Source organism: Monodelphis domestica, chromosome 4 (genome assembly GCF_027887165.1).
Source record: "Monodelphis domestica isolate mMonDom1 chromosome 4, mMonDom1.pri, whole genome shotgun sequence".
NCBI lineage: Eukaryota > Metazoa > Chordata > Mammalia > Didelphimorphia > Didelphidae > Monodelphis > Monodelphis domestica.
This window is the reverse complement of record NC_077230.1, coordinates 121,290,248-121,311,854: the sequence shown is the minus strand read 5'-3', so window position 1 is coordinate 121,311,854 and position 21,607 is coordinate 121,290,248. Positions and strand designations below refer to the sequence as shown.

Below are 21,607 nucleotides of genomic sequence, written 5' to 3'. Positions count from 1 at the left end.
AATTTAAATTTAAGTAATTATGAAATTAAATCTAAATTCCTATGGGATTTTTTTTACCTTAGGTTAAGTGTCACCAATATTGGCCAGAACTCACAGAAAGTTCATCATATGGGAATTTCCAGGTCACCTGCCATTCTGAAGAAGGGAATTCTGCTTATGTCTTCAGAAACATAACACTATATAACTTAGAGGTGAGAATGCATTGCATGCAATGTCAATTTTGTTCAAGGAAAAGGCTTGATCTAGCGCTTGATTTAAAAAAAAAATTTTATGTAGATAACCATGTTATTAATAACTTGGGATCTCTTAAAAGCAGGTCTTGGTGATATAGTAAAAAATAGCTTGCTTTTAAAGCTGTCTGAAGTAATACTACAGTGTTATGGAGGTTGCTAAACAAATTAAAAAGCAATACTAACTAGTCCTTTTCCTAGCCACTGCCAGCCTTTCTCTTTGTGCTATTTAGATAACAGTTCTGGAAGTGGAAACTATTTAGGAACTGAGCCTCTGGCACTTAGGTTCTTTATCTTTTTCATCTCAAGGACTCTTTTGAGAGACTGGTGAAACCTATGCACCCTTTTTCAGAATTAAGCTTTAAAATTTAAATGTTAAACTTTTAAATGCTTAAAATAAATATATAACATTATAAAAGGAAATCAGTTATATTGAAATATAGTTATTAAAGTATTTTTAAAAGCAGATTTCAATTATATACAGTAACTGGAACATTGTATCAAATGTGATAGACTTTGCCACTAATAGCAATGCAGTGATCCAGGACGACACTGAGAGACTTATGAGAAAGATGCTATTTACATCTAGAGAAAGAACTCTGAGAGTAGAAATCCAAAAGAAAACATACCATTTATCATTTGTTTATATGGGTATATGTTTTAGGGATTGGGGTTTAAGATTATTCTATTACAAAAATGAATAATATGGAAATAGATTTTGAGTGATAATATATGTATAACCCAGTGGAATTGATTGTTAGCTTTGGGAGGGGAGAGAGAAGAGGGATCTGAGACAACAAGAACCATGTAAGCATGGGGAAAATTTTTTAAATTAAATTAAATCAAAAAAAAATTTTTTAAGTAGGTTTTAGGGACCCCAGTGTAAGAAACCCTGCTGTAGGGTAAAAAAAATTGATCATCCAAGGCTACAAGTGGCAGCATGAATCCATCTGGAACCAAATTAAAATATAATTGAGAAGTATTTAATAAAATAAATTAAAACAACAGAATGTGGATAATGTTAATATGTGGTTTTCTAAATCAATATGCATCCATTATGTAGTGACCCCATTTCCATTTGATTTTAACATCAACACATCATTTTTTGGTTTTTCCTTCTAATTTGGGGGCCTTTTTCTAAATTGTGAGTTGGCTTTCATTTTTGAGATGCTCCTGTATTGGAATATCTTTGAACTTTTCAGATTCTAGGATAATAAAAGTCTTAGTTAAAAATTTGAGTGTCGATCCTAAAGTCACATAATCATAAACATTTTCCCATCAATGTTTTTACCAGTTCTGTCCAGGAATCACCACTCTGAGTGACTTTTAAACAGTCTTGTTCATCACCTTTACAGAGACCCAAACTGATAATAACTTCTTCCTATTTTTCAGTACTTCTCTTTCTTTCCTATCAAATATCTTTTCCTATCTTTTCCTGTCTTGATATATAGACTATACTATATCTTGAATTAAGACCTAAAATGTCATCATTTTATGAGATGCCATAAAATTAATAAATGAAAAGTCTTTACTTTTCCTCCAAGGACAACATAAAATGTTTATTCCACATTTGTAGCTTTTCTTTGGTTTTGCTTTTATGAAAGACATCATAATGAAAACTTTTTATGTATAGTCAAAACCAAATGTAGTTTTACCTGATACATAATCTTAAGTTTTTTAACCCCTGCAACTTCAGTTTCCTCAACTGTAAAATGAGGGTAAATAGCACCTATATCTCAAAGCTGTGAGAATCAAACAAGATTTGTAAAGCACAGTGCCTGGTATATAGTAGGTGTTATATAAATGCTCACTAGTTATTATTATTACACTTATTGTCATAAACATCAGTGCTATTAATAGGACTAACCTTTCAAATGGGAACAGACATTAATTTTACATGCATTATTAAAGACAAAATAGGTACTATTTCTGTGACATTAATTTTTTCATAGAATATAGGAAAACCTGCTTTGTAACAATTCACTTCTGCATTTCATAATTTTTGTTGGCTTGGTTTTGCTTTGCTTTCAAAATTAAGGTAACAAGAACTCTTTTTGTATTTGAATAGCATTCCTAAGTCATCTGCTCACAATTTCTTTTTCTGTAATAAGAAAAATGAGAGTCGTCAGCTCACCCAGATCCAGTACATAGCCTGGCCTGACCATGGAGTCCCTGATGATTCAAGTGACTTTCTTGATTTTGTCTGTCATGTACGAAATAAGAGAGCTGGCAAAGAAGAGCCTATCATTGTTCATTGCAGGTATTTTATTTCATGTCTTTTTTTGAATGAACAGACTAATAATAAATAGGTCATCTGAAGCAAAAAATATCTATTATGTTTTCATGGATTATTTAAGTTATGATTAACAGTTTGGCCATCATAGGGTAACTTAAGGCCTACAGATATCTCTAGTTACTTTTTTCTAGTTGACTAGAGGAATACTCAGAATTGTTAGACTTCCTATACAACAGAGAAGGCAGCTATTTTTTTAATTCAATTTTATTTTCAGTTCCAAGTTCTCTCCCTCCTCTCTAACCCTTTACTATCATCAAGAAGGCATAAAATAAAATAAAATTAAATTAAATTAAATAAAAGCCCATTACATATATGTATAGTGATACTAAACAAATTCCTTCAGTACCCATATTAAAAAATGAAGGAAGGAAGGCACAGAGAAAGAAAGAAGGAAAGAATTAATTGTAACTGGTTATTATATTGACTAGAATTCCTAAGTGTTTCAGAGTTGATTATCTTTGTAGTGTTGTTGTTGTTGTTGTAATTGTGTTCCTGATTAGGCAACTATATAGGCAACTAATTTTTAACTTTGTAATATTTATTGTGAAAGGAAATAGGATTGGGAAAAAATGGGGATAAATGGGAGGTTTCTATGGGGTATGGAGGAGTTAAGGGGAGAGAGGGAACATTGTTTGGTGAAGCAGGGGAGGGAGATGCCCCCTGCTGAGAGGAAACAGCAGGGGTCTGATAAGGTTTTTTTATTGCCTTGATGACTGAAAAGAAGTTCAGCTCCCTCTATGACCAGAAAAGATAGTCCACTTATCTGACTGTGAATTTAAATAATATAAAGTTTAATAACTAGTTGGGATTGGAGTTTTTCTCAGTTTCAGACCTGAGGCCAGGCCCCAGAGGCTGGCGGAGAGTTTGTCCACTCTCGTCTACTCTCCTTGTTCTAATTCAGAATCTTAGCAGTACACAGAAAGCAACCAAGAACAATTCTAACCTTTAGAAGCCTGTGTCTTTGGGCTGAACCAAGAAGAGCATGCCACTCCAGACTGGGCTGAATAAGCTCCACTCTCCTCCAACCCCAGGACGCCAGCCCTCTCCCGGCAGGAAGTGCTAGTCACAAGACCCAACTGCCACTCCCAGTTGGCCCTCCCACACACAAACTGTTAATCTTGTTTCCTTTCCACAATCGTCCCTTTTTTTGTTGTGACCTTCCCAAGGTCACATATTTATATTATAGTTACCAATTTACTAAACCTACTCTAAGGATTCTTTGCGGGAAAGTAAGGGTAAGGGTAATTTTGGGGTTTTACATTAAATTCAGTACAAAAATGTCGAACAAAACTATTACAAGAAATTGAATCTTAGTGCTAATACTACTTACTCTAAGTTAACTAAAACTAATACATTATTTATAGAAATTATTTACATATAATATAACAATACACATTGTTCCACATCATGATGTCAGTCAAATAGAAATATCTATTGATCTTTCTGTTTGCCTAAGACCTTAAGGAACAAACTATATACATATTTACATTTTGCATAAATACAATTTCAGACATTTGTTTATATAAACAAGGTCTCTCAATATGTTAGTGATTTTGTGTTTTGTGTTTAATAGTGTTGTGTTGAATTAATACTTATCAAGTTTCTTCAGATTTCCACTTCTCATGTTGACTGATGGATCTCTTCTTTCTTCCATGTTATGTAGTGATGCATGCTATTTCCCCAATATGTGAAATTACTTTTGTTTTATTATTTCAACACACTCAGTCTTACACATAAGTCTTGTTTTCAATCTGTCCTCTTCTTATATTAACAAATTTACAAAGTTCAAAGTCTTAGCTGTCCATTTCAGCTTTTCTTCTTTGTTTCTTGTCTCTGGCATCTTTTCTTAATGCTTTTCCTCTGGACTGGTTTAAAATCTTTTCCTCTGGGATGCTTTTCCTCTGGGTTGCTTTTCCTCTGGGCTGGAAAGTTGTCTCGAACATTATGTGTCACTATTATTTCTTTGTGTTGTACTTTTTATGTTAATTAGTTTTTGTTTCCATTTCTCAGCCCTTTCTGTTGTCTAATTATCTTCGATGTCTGTTACAGTGGTGTTGAACTTTTTCTGGCTTCACGTGGGAACAGTGAAACCATGAGTCTTTCCCTGCAACTTTTATAGCTGTTGGGGTAGTAAGCAATACTTCATGTGGTCCAGTCCATTTTATGTCTGTAGCCAATTTTCTATTGAAATTTTTTAAGTATACTAAGTCTCCTGGTTTGATGTTGTGCAAATTGTAATCCAGGGGCACTGCTTGTTGTATCAAGCCCATTTCATGCAATTCTGCTATTCTTGTCTGTAAAGCTTGTATATATTTTGTTAATTGACATTCTAGTTTGTGAGAAGTTCTATGTCAGAGAAAGGAAGATGTGATAGGAGCATTACATTGTTTGCTTCTTCTTCCTTTTGTTTTGGATCAGGTATATGATTTTCTTGTACTGCAAATTTAGTGTCTCTATCCACTTTATCCACTTCCACATACTTTTCACAAAGTTCTTCGTAATTCTTGACTCCCAATGCTGCCAGCATTTCTTCTATTGTGATTGTGTAGTTTATTTCCTTAACTAACTCTTCTGACTGGATCGTTTGTTCTTGATTTGAGTTGTTAATGTAATTATCTATCTTTCCCTCTTGTAAAGTTTTGTGATCTTGATCGTAAGGTTTGATATATTCATAAGGTTCTTGGTCTTCTTCATTTTCTGAATCAAACATTATTGAATATAGTGATTCTGTGTGATTCGTGTCTTGCATTGACTCTTGCTTGGTGATCTCTATATTTCCCAAGTCTTTTGTAAGCTCTTTAACTTGGACGTAACTTGTGATTTGGCTGTCTTCAGGAGATGTTTTTAAAACAGATTTAGTTGCTCCTGTATCAATAAGAGCTGGGTAGATCTTATTACCCACTTTTATCATAACCCTTGGTTCTGTGTTCTCATTTTGTTGGCACACTTGGACCATAGGTGCCTCTATTTCTATTTTGTTCAAATCCCAGTTTTGTTCTTCATCTACAGACTTTTCCTGTTGCTTTGAACATTCATTTTGCAATTTTCATCATCAGTTTGCAATAGAATTGCATTATCACGGAGACTTAAGGATGGCATAACAATGTTTGTGTTTGCTTTTTCTTGTGCACTTACTATTGGTTGGAATTCTTCTGCATAAGGATTTAAGGTTAACTTTTCTATTATGTCATTGGTATTTTCTTGTATGATAGCATTCTTGCTTTCAGAGTCATTGTCTCCAGGAGGTCTGCTAATTTGAATGTTCTCTGTTATTGCATTTTCCGCCTCATTGGACCCTTCTGTTGTTTGCTCATGTGCTTCAATAAATTCATTTACAGTTTGTGTATTACAGACTGTTGCCACTTTTGTTCCTTCTTTCTTTGTAGATTGTTCCACTGTTCCAGAAATTTTCTCTTTAATTTCTGTTACATCATTATCTAATTGGATTTCTTCTTCTATCTGTTCTTTAGTTTTACTTTGTGCTTTTGGCACACCAAGTTCTATTTGCATGCAGTCTCCTTCCTTTTCATTTTTCCCTTTTCCTTTTCCATTTTTCCCTTTTGATGTTACCCCATGCACCTGGCTTCATAACTGACTTTGTTTGGCAGCACCTGAGACTACTTGCGAATAATGTGGTTTTGCTCCTTGTTGGATATATCTCTCCATGGTTTCTAAATTTGGCGCTTGCAATGATTTCTTGCAGTTATAATCACAACATTTTGCATTTGTTTGTGTATTATTGCTGCTATACTTTACATTGCTTTCCCAAGACCTCGGTTTGTTATTAGCTTGGAATAATTGTGCCTTTAAATAACAGTCTCGAACCATGTGACCTATTTTTCCACAGAGGAAACATCTGGGTTAAATTTCTCCTTTGATTACTTTGTGTGTAATTTCTTGTGGGTTTGTACGATTGCAGAGTGGCTAGATTTTTTATTTCTTCAATTTCTTTACATTTACTTAAGCTATTTGCCTCCTTGAGCTTGGCTTTAAGGTCTTTTATTATTTCATCCTTTTCCTCTAGCATTTCTTTATGACCTGAAAATATGTAAGTTGCCGTTTTTCTTAAATCTTCCAGACTTAGTGTTTCCCAATCTGGGCATTGAAGTTTAAAATATGATCTAATAGATGTGTTACTGCCTTTCACAAATTGTCTCCTTATGTGTTGGAGATTTTGTTCAGTTAAATTTTCGAATCCAAGCACATCCTCTGCTACTTCAATCACTCTATCGAGGAACTTTGATGGATGTTCCCCACTCTCCTGTCTCAGTCTCTCAAATTTTCCCCAAGTATCTGGTCTTTTTGAAAAACTTCATTGCCTCTAATAGATCTTCTCTGGCCTTTCTTAGATAACATAGATTTTCATTATTAGATAACTCTAAGTCTGTTCCTTCCTCTGACCATGATGTTAAATTTGGATTTTTTCTAGTTTCATCAAGGAATTGTTGTTTTTCCCTTTTTGAAAATAATTCTGAGAGAAGAATTTCAGTGTCTTGGAAATCTGGATCATAAAGCCTAATTGCTCTTTTAAATTCTTTTAAACATCTCGTTGGTTCTGAAAACCAGGAAGGCATCCGTCTTTTCAGACTTTCAAGGTCAGCTGTTGTAAATGGTTTATGTGTTTTAATATGAATTCTACCGCTATCTGGTTGTAGGCTTGTTTGATCTCTTAGTGGCAATATTGGTATTCCCCCTTCAGCCCCATCTGTATTTTCTTGCTGAACTACATTGTTATTTTTAGGTATGTCTTTTTGTGTGTTAATACCTTTGCCACATTGTTTCTCTTCAGTCAGTTGCTTCATCATTTCCTTTATTTGCATTATCTCCTCTTTCATGGCTAAAATCGTCACAGCCATTTCATTATCTTTTGCTTTTTTCCCCAAAATTAGATGCACACCTATTTTTAGGGCATAGTATTATTTGGTTACTATGAATAATGCTCCGGCATATGTGGGAATGAATGAAATCAAGCGATACATACTTATATTCAGCCATTGCAAAGTTTCATAGATGCTAAGCAGAAAATAAATATAATCCGGAATCGTGACAAACAATAAGTCAAAAAACATATAAAAGAAATATACAATCCAGGCTAGAGTACCCATGGCAAGTAATAGTTTCTTTGCCGTCTTGTATCTTGAAAAGCTTTTTGCAACAGAAAAAAAAAATGTTTTTAAGTCTGGCCCTTTAAGAGTCCCCTCCTCCCTTCAGGAGGAGTGGTTTCTTTTGGGCATGGTATCATGAGGCAGATTAGTTGCACTCAACACTGCTCTCAAAATGGTTACTTTTGACAGTCACACAGGCTTTTGAAATGTATGCAGGCCCAACTTCTCAAATTCTTGACAAAATACGTTGGAAAACCTAGCTGGCTCTGCCAAAAACTGTAATATTTATTGGGAAAGGAAATGGGATTGGAAAACAGGGGGATAATGGTAGGTTTGTATAGGGGTAAGGAGGAGTTAAAGGGAGAGAGGGAACATTGTTTGGTGAAGCAGGGGAGGGAGATGCCCCCTGCTGAGAGGAAACAGCAGGGGTCTGATAAGGTTTTTTTATTGCCTTGATGACTGAAAAGAAGTTCAGCTCCCTCTATGACCAGAAAAGATAGTCCATTTATCTGACTGCGAATTTAAATAATATAAAGTTTAATAACTAGTTGAGATTGGAGTTTTTCTCAGTTTCAGACCTGAGGCCAGGCCCCAGAGGCTGGCGGAGAGTTTGTCCCACTCCCGTCTACTCTCATTGTTCTAATTCAGAATCTTAGCAGTACACAGAAAGCAACCAAGAACAATTCTAACCTTTAGAAGCCTGTGTCTTTGGGCTGAACCAAGAAGAGCATGCCACTCCAGACTGGGCTGAATAAGCTCCACTCTCCTCCAACCCTAGGACGCCAGCTCTCTCCCGGCAGGAAGGAAGTGCTAGTCACAAGACCCAACTGCCACTCCCAGTTGGCCCTCCCACACACAAACTGTTAGTCTTGTTTCCTTTCCACAACATCTCACATGTATGTCATTTGATTCTTGTACACAGTTACTGATACACTGTGGTACAATCAATTGTAATGGACTTCTCTACTAACAGCAATGCTGTGATCCAGAACATTTCGGAGGGACATATGAGAAAGAACACTATCCACATTCAGAGGAAGAACTGTGGGAGTAGAAACACAGAAGAAAAACAACTGCTTGAATATATGGGTTAAGGGGATATGACTGGGGATATAGACTCTTAAATGATCACCCTAATGCAATTATAAATAATATGGAAATAGGTCTTGATCAGTGACACATGTAAAACTCAGTGGAATTGTGCGTCAGCTATGGGAAGCGGTTTGAGAGAAGGGGAGGGAGGGAAAGAACATGAATGTTGTAACCATGGAAAAATATTCTAAATTAACTGACTAAAAATTTCCCAAATTATGACTTAAAAAAAGAATAAATATGATTCACATAACATTTTCAAATAGCTCAATTGTTTTTATCTCTGTTGGCTTTCTAGTGAGGTTCAACTCTACAAATTCTAGTCCTGTGGTTATCAGTTTGAAAATGAAAGCTGCCAATCCTTTGATTTTAGAGTTAATATGTTTTCAAATTTTCTAATGACACTCCTCTTTTTTAAAAGAAGATGTTCTATTTGGATAAAAAATAGTTCATGACCAGAGACTTTGGAGAAAGTAAAAGACTTACAAATCAATTATGTACAAGTTGCTGTTGTGTCGGACCTTAACACTACTGTGTATGAGCCATCTATTATGCATTGTAGGAGAATAGAAAGATAAAATAGGCCCTGCCCTCTTAAAGTTTACAGTTGAAATATCTATAATGGGAACTGTGTTATGTAAGTTGATGAGAAGTATAAACAAAATGCTATATAAATTCAGGGGAAGGGGAATTATTTCCAACTAGGGTCAATTAAGAAAGAGGTTCATGGAGAAAATGGCATTTTGTTAAGCCAGACACAGAGGAGAATGAAATGATCCAAACGGAGTTTCCTCTTTTTCTCACCACTATTTCTCAGCTTCTAAGTATTATCACTCATTTTCACTTCTTTGTCGCAGATGAAACAGAAGTGTCCCAGGATATTCTTTTTTAAAACTAATCTATGTGTGCTAACTCCCTTCTCCTTTATCATGTCTTCCTCCAGGACTCTTGACAGTCATTCTTTGTCTCTCATCCCTCCCTCCTGTCTCCCATGGAATGGACTTGTATTTTCAGAACCTAGCAAAGTATCTTGCATATAGCAGACACTCAGTAAATATTTATTATGTTCTTTCTCTTGGTCCCTGCTGCCACCTTCTCATTTGCCTATAGACATACCCAGATTTTCTCAAAAAATTAAAAAAAAAAGCCTTAGCATGATGGAAAGAATGCTAAAGTTGGCATCAATAGAAAGCAGGGGTCACCTCATAGCCCTAACATGTATTAGTCAATCAAGTATCAAATTCCTACTCAAAAGGTAGTTAGTTGCATGCTAACAAGGGAGACAATATGGATATATAATAAGGGGAGACAATAAGGACATATAAAAGCATATGCAGAATAAATATAAAGAGAATAAGCATAAAGTAGATAACTACAAGGAAATTTTAGAAAGAAGGCACTAGTAGTTTCTTATTTTATTATAGTTTTTACAGCTTATATTTTAAAATCAATTTGCCTACAAATACTTGTCCTTTAATCAAGTTGCTAAATATGAATTTAAATTTTTAACCAGTTCATTATTTCTAATTATGGAAAAGTGGCAACAATAAACAAGATAATTTTGTTCAAGATCTTAGACCATTATTGTTTTGATTTCCTCCTTAAAATCATATATCTGTAACTAAAATTCCATTGCAAAGAGCCTTGCTTAGAAAGAAAACGTGACCATCATAGCTCCAGTTAAATGTTTCTACAATTCATCTCATTTATAAGAATTTATCACGAAATTTTTTAGCCAAGTCCTCTACCCAATTTTTTTCTTTTTTCTAGTGCTGGGATTGGACGAACAGGGGTTCTTATCACTATGGAAACAGCTATGTGTCTCATTGAGTGCAATCAACCAGTTTATCCACTGGATATTGTAAGGACAATGAGAGATCAAAGAGCCATGATGATTCAAACACCTGTAAGTACAGTGCTTTTTGTGATTAATACAAATAATAACTTATTACACATTATACTTTACTTTCTCCCTAATTCCTAAGCAATTTTTTGTTTTCAGGTATTTTGGAGCTATTCTCTTTCATTTATTTATTTATTTTTTGTCTGCATCTTTGATTCCATCCCAGTCAAAAAATTCTCTCCATTTATAACCATGAGTAACTGTAATTTATTGTCTAAGAGAGAATTACAGGCTTGGAGAGATTGTGGTTTGCCTATAGTTATACATACACTATAATACCAAAGATAGAACCTGACTCTCGGGCCTTCTTGACATTAAAACCAATCTGCTGTCTACTATATATAATGAAATTGTATAAACTAGCATATTGATTATTTAATGCATATACTGTCTCAGTCCAGTGTGTAAAAATTAAATTATATCTCTACTAATAAAAATATTATATTTTATGAGGTTTATTAAGGATTATTAGAAATCGAGGATACAAAATTAAAAAAACCCATGCCCATGGTTTATTAGCCAATTCAGAATCCTCATGCTTAGTTTACCACTAACTTCCTACATCATTGCAATGGCAGAGAAGAGAGCATGGTAGGCATTACTGCCAGTTAAATACCAATTGTGATCTCACCTATGTGGAGACTCAGGTGAGATTATAGGGAATTCTGGGAAATACTAAGGACTTCTGGGGATTGAAGTCTAGGGTTCAAAATCTCCATTTTTACAAGTGCTATATAGATCATGTAGAACAATAAGAATCATATAGTCACTTAATGAAGTATCTTAAGAGAGTTTCCAATGTAATAATAGCTCTGTTGCAATTATTATTTCTATTATCATGAAATTTCCATTCTCATAAAATACCCTGGAAATTAGGCTAGTGGATGACTACAATTAAATTTCATTAAAGCGAGAATCGCAGAATCTTGACACTGGAAGAGAATTTTCAGTTAATTTTGTGTAATATAATTTAAAGGTGTGGAAATGAAAAGCCCCTAGAAAGTGTCAGTATCAGATTTAGTTAATAACAGATTAGTAAAAGTGATTCAATATTGAGAAGATTTTTAATTTTTATTTTTTTAACATTATTTTATTTGGTCATTTCCAAACATTTTTCATTGGAAACAAAGATCATTTTCTTTTCTTCCGCCCCCCTCCCGATTTTTAATTTTTAAAGATAACAAAATTTCTGTTCTGTCAACCTTTTTTTTTTGATCATTGAATTTAATCATCATGTTTTAAATGAGTTCTTTTTGTGGCATTTGATTTTGTTGTAATGTTTTTATACTTACCAAAGGATCTTAAGGAATTGAGTTAATGTTCTAATAAGAAAACATGACCTGCAATATTGATGTTATCTTTTTTTTAACTGATTTCCTTCTTCTTTTTCAGAGTCAATACAAATTTGTTTGTGAAGCAATTTTGAAGGTTTATGAAGAAGGATTTATTAAACCTGTAAAAACATAGTTGTATAAATAAGAGAGCAAAAGGGCTGGGATCTTTGTTGAAACATTCTTGTCCATTATAACAGAACTGGCTATATCCACTGTGCTGCCATAATACTACTTACAGACAATGGCATCAGAGAAACAATGAAGAATTGAGAAAAATTGACAAAAGACTTAGAAAATTCAGCACTGTTGCACTTTATGTTGAAACAAAAGTCAGTCTCTCAAACTCTATAACTCTCATGTTTTGAAGACATTCTTTCATTCTTTGCTCCGAACAAAGGAAAAAAATGAATGAACTTAAATGGGTTCAGAGTAATTTATGAAATGTCATGGTAATGCTCATTCAGTCATCTTCTGGTTGAATTGCTGAAAACAAGGCTTGGAATTCTCACCATCTGTGTTACACACTTGCATCTTGGAAACAAAAATAAGTAAATGTCAGACATTAGCCACATTCTCTTCTGTTTCATATATTTACAGTGTACTGGTTCTTTTTTTTAAAAAAAAACATTAGCAATATTCTGAATATTAGCCAATACACTGCCTATTGATGTGGCACATTTTACTCAACACTCCCCCCTAATAGATCTACTGGCTATTAGAATAAAAATGGAAATTTCTTTTGTCAGGAAGATGCCCATTTGCCAGCATCTTAGAGAAAGTATAAATATGAACCTGCAGAATGCCTTGCAATGGAGAACATGGCAGACTCAGTCCATAAAAGTGGTTTGTTTCAAGTCATGTAACTTCTCATACACTATGTAAATGAATGCATGCATTATGTCTTAACCCCTTAAGTGCCTTTAGACTTCCCAAATGGCTAATGAAAAGGCACTCATACAACCCTGTGGGGAAGGTGTGTATAGTGTACATTTTCATCTTTTTATGCATTTTGAATGGGTTCACATTTTCTAATGGTAACTAGTATTGCAAGTATATATAGTGATAGAAGGGGTCAAGAAAATGCCATTCCTTCCTTTTTATTCAATGCTTATTTGTTCCTGTGAAAAACAAAGCTATTTTACTAGTAAATGAGCTCTCTGCGGCTGTGAAATTATTTTAAAATCCAGCACATTCCGTTGGGGGAGAGGGTACAGTTCAGTGAGAGCTACTAGGTTTCTCAGATTGGATGTTCTTAATTTTATCCCTGTCCTGCCTTTTAATGCCAATATGAAGAATACATTGATACTACAAACCTAAATTTATAACAATGAATTACGATTATTTTCTTCCCATCTACAAAATTTACTTCAAAACTCATGTTGACTGACTCATCCTTTGTCCACACTGCTGTGTTTGGTTTTGTGTCTTTTAAATAAGTAATGATGCACTGTTGGTTTGTTTTCAGATTTTATTTCTTATTGACTATGACTGTAGTTTTTCGTCACTGTGTTGTACAATTAAATTGTTCCTGTTTGCATGTACTACTTATTTAAATTATATACATATCAGAAGGAAGAGTTTTATCTCTAACTGATATAATATCAGAGTTCTTTTTTTGTAGCCTGTGGGAAGAAAGATTTTTTTAATTGCCCAGTTTGATATACATAAGGATTTACTCACCTATTTTGAATGTGAGATGAAAAGATGATTTTATATATATATATATATATATGTGTGTGTGTGTGTATATGTATGTACATATATTATGACTGAGAATAGATGCTATTTACAAATGGTTTTCTCAAGATTTTTGTTTAGTCTTAATAAATTATGTAGAATGTAGATTCAAATGGTAGGCATTTTAGAATGCCATTTTAGGATGATAAAAATATTGCGCACTGTGAGAAATTTCAGTATAATCTATATGAATAATTATAAGTTAATAAAAGTCTCAAATAATCAGGACCCGTGATGTTTTGCAGGAATTATACTAAATAGTAAAGTTAAATGTAACTGATAATTGAAGGTAAATTCTGTTACTTTGTGCCCAGATAACATCATCTTCCCAACATGAACAATAAAGAAATAGTTAGACCTATTTAAAAATTCTGTCCTCTACCAAACACAGAGAAATACAGTGTTGATTCCTATATAATACCAACAGAACTTGGTGAAAAGTGAAAAATACAGTCAAGTAATCAGATAATTTTCTCTATAAAATACCAAATAACAGGTTTGACTAATGTATTTTTTCCTTTAAAACTGAAATTTTAATTTAGCATTGTATAAAAGAAAGCCAGTGTGAAAATAAGACCAAGAAGGGCGAGATTACATGCATGTGAACATGTGTAAATATCATGGCTGATATTTCTCATTAGTGAAAGTTTCTTCTTGGGCTATTGTTATCAGCTATAATCATTGTGGGGTTTGTTTTTTTAGTTTTTACTACTTCATTAGTGCCTATAAGTAAATGAAAATGTTTAAATTGTCATTAATCTATTTACTCTTACATTTTTTATCAGGCAGTATCCTTAAGTTTAATTTTACATTTGTCTCTGAGGTAGAATGTCCTCCTTGAACTAACAAGTGTAATTAATATCCTTCAACAAAAGAACTACAGAGAGGATTCTAAAGCCATTTTCATGATTATAACTATTTTGTCCTTTTTCCAGAACATATGTAATTTTATCTGATACTTGCGGAAATTTTCAAAAATCAAATACTTTAGTTCAAAAACAAGTCCTAGTTATAGTCCCTAATTTCAAGATTGTTGTTCTGATCACCACCTTCCCTAAGTAACATTTTATAAGGAAGTACCAAGTCTTCTCCCACTGCCTAAACCACTACTATTTCTAAAAAGAAAATATTTTAATACCATTCATTACCATCTCTTAATCTGAGTGGAAATCAGGCCAGTAAAGAGCTTTTATTTGTCATAGGAAGGAAAAGCCTGTCACCTCCGAGAGAAGGGAATTTGTATTTTGATTTGATCAATCAGAGATTTAGACTTAACCTTCCATTTGTTTTGAATTTGGGTCAATCAGCAACCAGGGAGTTGATCCCATCGGCACTGCCACCCTAATGGTGCCAGGCTAATTGAGGAATTGTGAAGGGAACAGCATATAAGGCAAGATCTGGCAGGAAACAGTGGCAGGGTGGGGTTGGTTCTGAAGCTGAGTTTTAGAGACAGACTATGGGAGTAATTCTTTACCTCCTTTCTATATTTCCCTCTCTTGTTATCTTTATCTTACTATAATAAAGCTATTAGAGCTAATAACAGTCTTGTGATTTCAGGGTTAATTTCTATAAAAGGCAACCACAGCTTTTCTTTACTCTTATAATTTAGTCAAACCCATTCTGACCATTACACCTCTCTTTCATAGGGTTTTTGCCCCCCATAGAAAATGGGGTGATTGTTTGGGTCTAAAATATATGTTCACAATAAGAGAAAAAGCAGTATCTATTAGCTCATGTGTATATACACACACCTGCAAGTATACATTCATAGTAGATAGACTAACAGAATTAAATTCCTTTCTAATGACCTCCCAACTTAGCCAGTTAAAAAGTATGTTGATCCTCTTGATTAGGGGAATCAAAAGAGAATAATTAATTTTTAACTGACTTTAATTTTATGAATTTTTTTAAGCCATTACACTTGGAGTTGGCAAGTTTTGATGGAAAAAAACTATTTTGCATGTATGCTGCCTACATATATTTCACTGATGCCAGAAATAGGTGGAAAAGATGAGCCACTTGCGTATATAAGGCCATGTTTTTATTACATGAGCAAATCCAGTATATTTATTTGAACCAAAGCCCTCTACTTAGACCTGGAAGTCATCTAATTAAGCCCCCTCATTGTACTGATGAGCAAACTGATACCTGACAAGTTGAATTAACTTGCAAGAGGAGGGAGTTGGGGAGAGAATTAAACACAATAGGAGAACCAAGGTCTTGAGCCCTTAACTTCAAACTTCTAGTCTGATTCTTTTTTCAGACTGCCTTCTGATAACTAGAAAGGCATCTTAGTCCAGTGGACCACTGACTTTGAAATCCAAGAACCTGAATTCAAATATTGCCTCTGATACCTCCTGCCTGTGTGACAGTGGGCATGTCACTTAAATTCCCTGGGCCTCGGTTTCTTCCTCATTAAAAGCAGAGGCTTGCTGCCTTTGCCCCCATGCCATCCACCATCTTATGCTTAGGCAAAGGATCACTCACAATGATCCTATGACTAATCATATATTCCTGCTAATAATTTATAATATGCTTTAAGTTCCACAAGTTTTTGTGAATAGCAGTTTTGCATTTCTAACTCCAATCATTGTTTTCACTGGATGACAGCTATCATGATCTCATTTAAGGGAACAAATAATTATACTTCAAAAATGTGAGCAGTATCCGCATTCATGAATTTACTTATCTCCCTACTGGGATTTTAGCCTTTGTAAAAGTCTTTAGTCTGACATACTTTGTGAAAACTGGTTGACATATTACATAAAAACATTATGGACTACAATTTTATTATAACAGAGGGCTAATTTAATAAAGCACGTAAAAATCTGTAACAGAGATTTAGAATATAGATGTCCATTATAATCAAGGTATTTATGTTCATATCATGAATATATACTGGAATTAAAAAGGAAAAAAGAATTTATAAGTGTGTACTATGTAGCATTTGTATTTTGTGTATCTAAATAATCCTTATGTACCTTTGCTAAAGGAGTTTTGTGTTCACAAGAATGGTTCATACCACAATGATGTGGAGTATAGTTACAGGCAGTTTTACTCTAGGTGATGTTTTTATTTTTATAGTTTGTATTAATATGGTTTTAGCTTATAACAATTAAAGCATTATTGGCTGAGTACATTACAGTAATTATTTGCTGAAATAGAAATCTGGTCAAATGACCAGTGTTTAAAAGTAGTCTTCTTAATTTGATGCCAAAGTATAATAGATGTCCATATCCATCTATTGTCTCATTAATATATATTAAGTTACTTAATATATATATTAAGTCATTTAATATTAACCCATTCATCAAAATAACAAACTTTGATCTTTAATTTCTACTGAATCTCCTTCAGTTCCATAGCCAGAATTTTGTGGGTGGTTTTCCAGAAGAGCTTTTTATGTTATTTCCAAAAGAGTAAAGTTAAGAACTGATTACAACTAAATTCCAAGCCATTGAAATGATAGCACATCTGGTCCGTTAGCCTGTTGTGGTTCTATAAACATACATTACTTGTTTTCTAAAATACACTTGGGACTGTATTGATAACAGCCCAGTGCCATAGCTTTTTGGTCCAGTAGACAAAAGGAGAGCTGCAGCTTTAGAATCAGAAAGACTTGATACATATTGGGTATATGACCACTGATCAACCAGTCACTTATCCTCTGCTCTTAGAAAATCTCCAAAACTATACATTAGAATTCTTGTTTTGTTTCAATCTTTAAATTTCCAGACCAAAGCAGATTGTTTTGCTAGTGGCTTTTCGTCATCTGCACCACTATCTCCCAAACTTTCCTTTATTATAGAAGCATTGCAGGTTTGTTTGTTTAATAGCAATAGACATATCTTGGATCATCACAGCAAGAAATTCAATCTTACCAAATACAAGCATTGCTTCAGCAGTAAATTAGATATTTCATTTTGATGAGGCAAATTTGCATTGGTACCGTATATTTATTTTTAGTTCTTTTTCTGGGCTTTATTTTTGTAGCAGATTAAAATGTTTGACAGTTTAGTAGTCAGAGAAGTTGTTCTTTGAATTATTAAAGGTAATCAGAGGACCTGAAAAATTCTCTCCATTAACCCTGATTAGTTGTGCTATTTTTGGTACCATACTTAAGAAATACAAAGAAATGATCTAGAAGTTGCTGTGACTTACAGCCACAGTATAGGAGAAAATTTAAATACTTATTTAAGCTCTTGAAAACATTTAAGAATTCCCAAGGCAAATTTTAAAGAGATTTGAAAGCCTTATTATACCATAAAATCTTTAGTTAAACCTAGTTCTCTGTTATATGTATAAAGGGCCTAACAAGTGTAAATATATATATATATATATGCATATATATTATGGACAAAAAAAGGTCAAAATTGCTAAAATCTTTTACTTTAGATATAAATTATCACTTTAAAAAAGAATTTTTTGTATGTCATTCATGTTATAAAAGAACATGAATGTACATTTCAGACATGTACGTGATTAAGATTATTGCTTGGATTTTACACATATTTTCATACCACTTTTTAAAGCAGTAGAGGGTAAAAGGAAAAGAAAATAAAAATGAAGTTTATTATGTTCCCATTAGACAAAATGCAGCTTAACAAATGTTAAGTGGTTTTCATTGTATTGTAAATAAGAGCAATATTGTTGAAATTTGTGGAAGTGTAAGATGTGTACAGATTTTACATTTTGTTTTCCTTTTAGCATTAGAATTGAAAACTAAGGGCCATGTGTCTTTTGTTAAAATTTTAGTGTAATGTTTTTCAATGCAGGAGATTTGTATTCTTGAACTCTGGAAGATAGAGGGAAATATATACGTAAAGATAATGAAAAAACAAAAATATTTTCAGATTTTCTCCAGTGGCATTTTGTGTATTTCACATGAAACGGTATTTCAAGGGACTTGGCATGCAAAGTCATCCAAACATTTTGAGGATTATAGCTTTGGTTTTAAGCTAGACAACTTTAAATTAAGTCACTCATATACACTGAAGCAATAAAGTGGTACGGTTTTTTTAAATTCTAGAAGTCATGTACAGTCAAAACTATTTTGTCCAAATGATCACAACATATTATTGGTTGTTTATAATCCTAAAAGATTTACTAGCTCATATGCAAAGAAACTAAACAGGAAATCAACCTTTTGGAATGATTTTTTAATGTAGCAATTCCTCTAGAAAATAGCAGCCCAGTAGATCATTTCATGTCACTTTTAAAGCTTAGAGGGTAAGTTTTTATCCCTACTCACAGAAACATTATTGTCTTCATTCTTGTTATCTGTTAGCATCTTAGTTAGCTTCCAGTTGTTTTAATGACCAGTTTTTGGTTTTGGTTTTGGTTTTGGTTGTTTTGTTTTTTAACAAATAGGTTTTCCTTGAGAGAGAAATGCTCTAAATATTTGTGGGGCTTATTTTTCCTTTGTCTTGGTTACAGTTATTCCTTTAAAAAGTAGAACTAATATCAGGTTTCCCAGTCCTAGAATTATTTTAGAAATACAGTGAATTAGATGTTGTGTTTGCCATACATAAATTAAATGCTTCATTACTGAGTGAAATCTTTCACCCAAGAGGCACTCCTATTTGAATGAGCAAATTCTGATTATACTAGTTTAATTATAGAGAAGTACCTTTTTATGTGGAGCCTTCATCCCCAAAATCAACAGAAAGACTTTAGAGAGTTGAAGATTTAAACTTGCCAACTCTGTGCATTAAAGAGTAAGGATGAGTTGCAAACAGCCATGTTCTTTAAATGGAAAATTCATGTTCCTTAAATCTGTGCACTCCTCTGGAAATGTTATGTTCAAGTTTTTTACTTAAGTGAATACTGGGCTAGAAAATTTACAAACATTTTCTTAAGTTTCCTGGCATTCATCCATTTCTAATGTTTTAGCAGTATTTTTCTTCCTATAGATGGGTTTGAAATTAGTGGTGCCACATAATTTTCTGCTTAGTAAGCCAAATTTCAGCATATGTTAACTGTAAATTTAATAGTAGCACTTTATATATGCTTAACTACTGACTTCTTTTTCAGGGGGAGGGGATTAGAATTATGGAAAAAGGATTAAATTGATCAGCATGTAGCATTTTTAAAGACATACCCAAATAAAAATGCTTGACAATATCAGTTTATAATTTGTTGGATATCTCTAAAAGTCAGTAACATCTTAGTTGTCCACCTTTCAGCAATTTATTTAACACAAAAATGGCAAAGGGATTCCCCTTGCTGAACTCTGGGTTCTCTCAGCTGCAGACAGGCTTTGTTTACTCTGAACATTTCTGCTTTGCATTATTTTGACATTGCATAAATACCTGGAAATATGTATTTTTTGTATTTGTAACTTATTTTAGGTTTTGATAACTGAAGATAAGTAGATAATGTACAAAAGTACAATTAAGAAAAAGTCCTAACCCTTTTTACTCTTGAGGCACATGCCAAAAAATGGGGCGTAAGGGGTTAAAACAGTTTACATTAAGCTGTTTTGTTTTCTGCTGTATGTTAGAACTATCTGCTACAAACAAACTGCCCAGCCCTACAGCATCAGGACACTGCAGTTACCATCCATGTTATCTTATCAAATAAGAAAAACTAGTCTTTATTTTCTACAGTGTAGGCTTAATTTTGGGACAGATATTTCACTGTATACTTAACAGTGATCTCATTTTAAATAGTAATTTTTGAAAAGAGTATTTGTGTGTAGAGAACCCTAATGGGTTTTGATTGTTTTTTTTTTGTTGTTGTTGTTTTTCTGGTGCTAGCCTATGTGTAAATAAAAAGAATAATCTCATTCATATCCTAATCAGAACAGAAATTATTTCCTGATCATACTTTCATATTTCTTCTGCCCTTTCTGATTATCTGATTCCACTGAACTGGATATTGCCCAGTGACTTTCCCAAGTTTATAAACTGGTCATTTCAAAGCTGAAATTAGTCCTGTGGATCTCTAGACTTAACTTTTTTTTAAATGACTTCCTATTATTGCAAAAAACTTCCCCCCCCCCACCCCAGAATACTATTTGCATTCAGAGCTTATTAAATAAACTGAAAGAGTTTAGTTGAAAAAATGTATTAACTTGAATTTGATCAACACTGGAATGAAATTATGAAACATGAAATTATCATTGTGCTTTTTTTTCACTGCAGCTATTTACTGTATGCTTTTAAAAGGGGCTTGTGTATTTTGTCTTCATCTCAGCAATGATGAAAGCTCTTGCCATCAATACAACAAAATAATATTCAGAATACCAGCAGTTCCCAGGATGAAAATGCTAATTTTCATTAACCAATATTGTTTTAGTCTTAAGGACAATTTCATTTTATCACGTGAGATGCTGTTAAATGTTTTGTGGCTATATTTAATTTCTGTTGAAAAATAGTTGTTTAGGTAAAACTTGAAAAATATAGTTGTAAAAATTGTTCAATTACAAAATAAAGATGTGCTTTAGTAATTTAAAGTTCAAACTTTTGGGGCAGTTATTTTGTGGGAGATGTGAGGATTATATTCTGGCAATATTCATAATCATTAAATTTTTGCCCTTTGGAAGGGATCTTCCAAAGTGTGATATGTGTAAATTTGGTTCCGACTTCTTACCAGCCCAAGCAGTTGCATAGGAGAGTGACCCAATAAACATTTAATAGGTGGGAGTCCGCACACTTGTTAGGTATCACTTCAGAGGCATTCCTTATCAATAACTAACAGATTACTATGCACCCTTGGTATATTAGAATATGTGAGACTCAGTACAAAGTTAGCAACACTTGTCAATTCTGAAATAAAATATTCCACCAGGCACTCTATCCTCGCAGTCAGCACGGATGAGGAGCGACCCTTCGCTGCCCTCCTTCCAGTGCCCAACAAACTCTCCTCTTCACTCTGATCCCCAGATCCTCCTCTCCCCATATGCCTTG

The 21,607-nt window shown here is 33.6% G+C and overlaps 1 protein-coding gene across 4 annotated transcripts in view; it reads left to right on the top strand.

Annotated features, from left to right (window-relative positions):
- Positions 1–21,153, top strand: part of PTPN4 (protein tyrosine phosphatase non-receptor type 4) — a 259,634-nt gene extending 238,481 nt beyond the window's left edge. For all 4 annotated transcript variants that reach the window (XM_016433589.2, XM_056793752.1, XM_056793751.1 and 1 more), the window contains 4 exons: positions 63–191; positions 2,342–2,490; positions 10,494–10,629; positions 12,019–21,153. In XM_016433589.2, coding sequence (XP_016289075.1) covers positions 63–191; positions 2,342–2,490; positions 10,494–10,629; positions 12,019–12,093 — 489 coding nt within the window. In that variant the 3' untranslated portion in view covers positions 12,094–21,153. The remainder of the gene's footprint in view (positions 1–62; positions 192–2,341; positions 2,491–10,493; positions 10,630–12,018) is intronic.
- Positions 21,154–21,607: the final 454 nt, after the last annotated feature.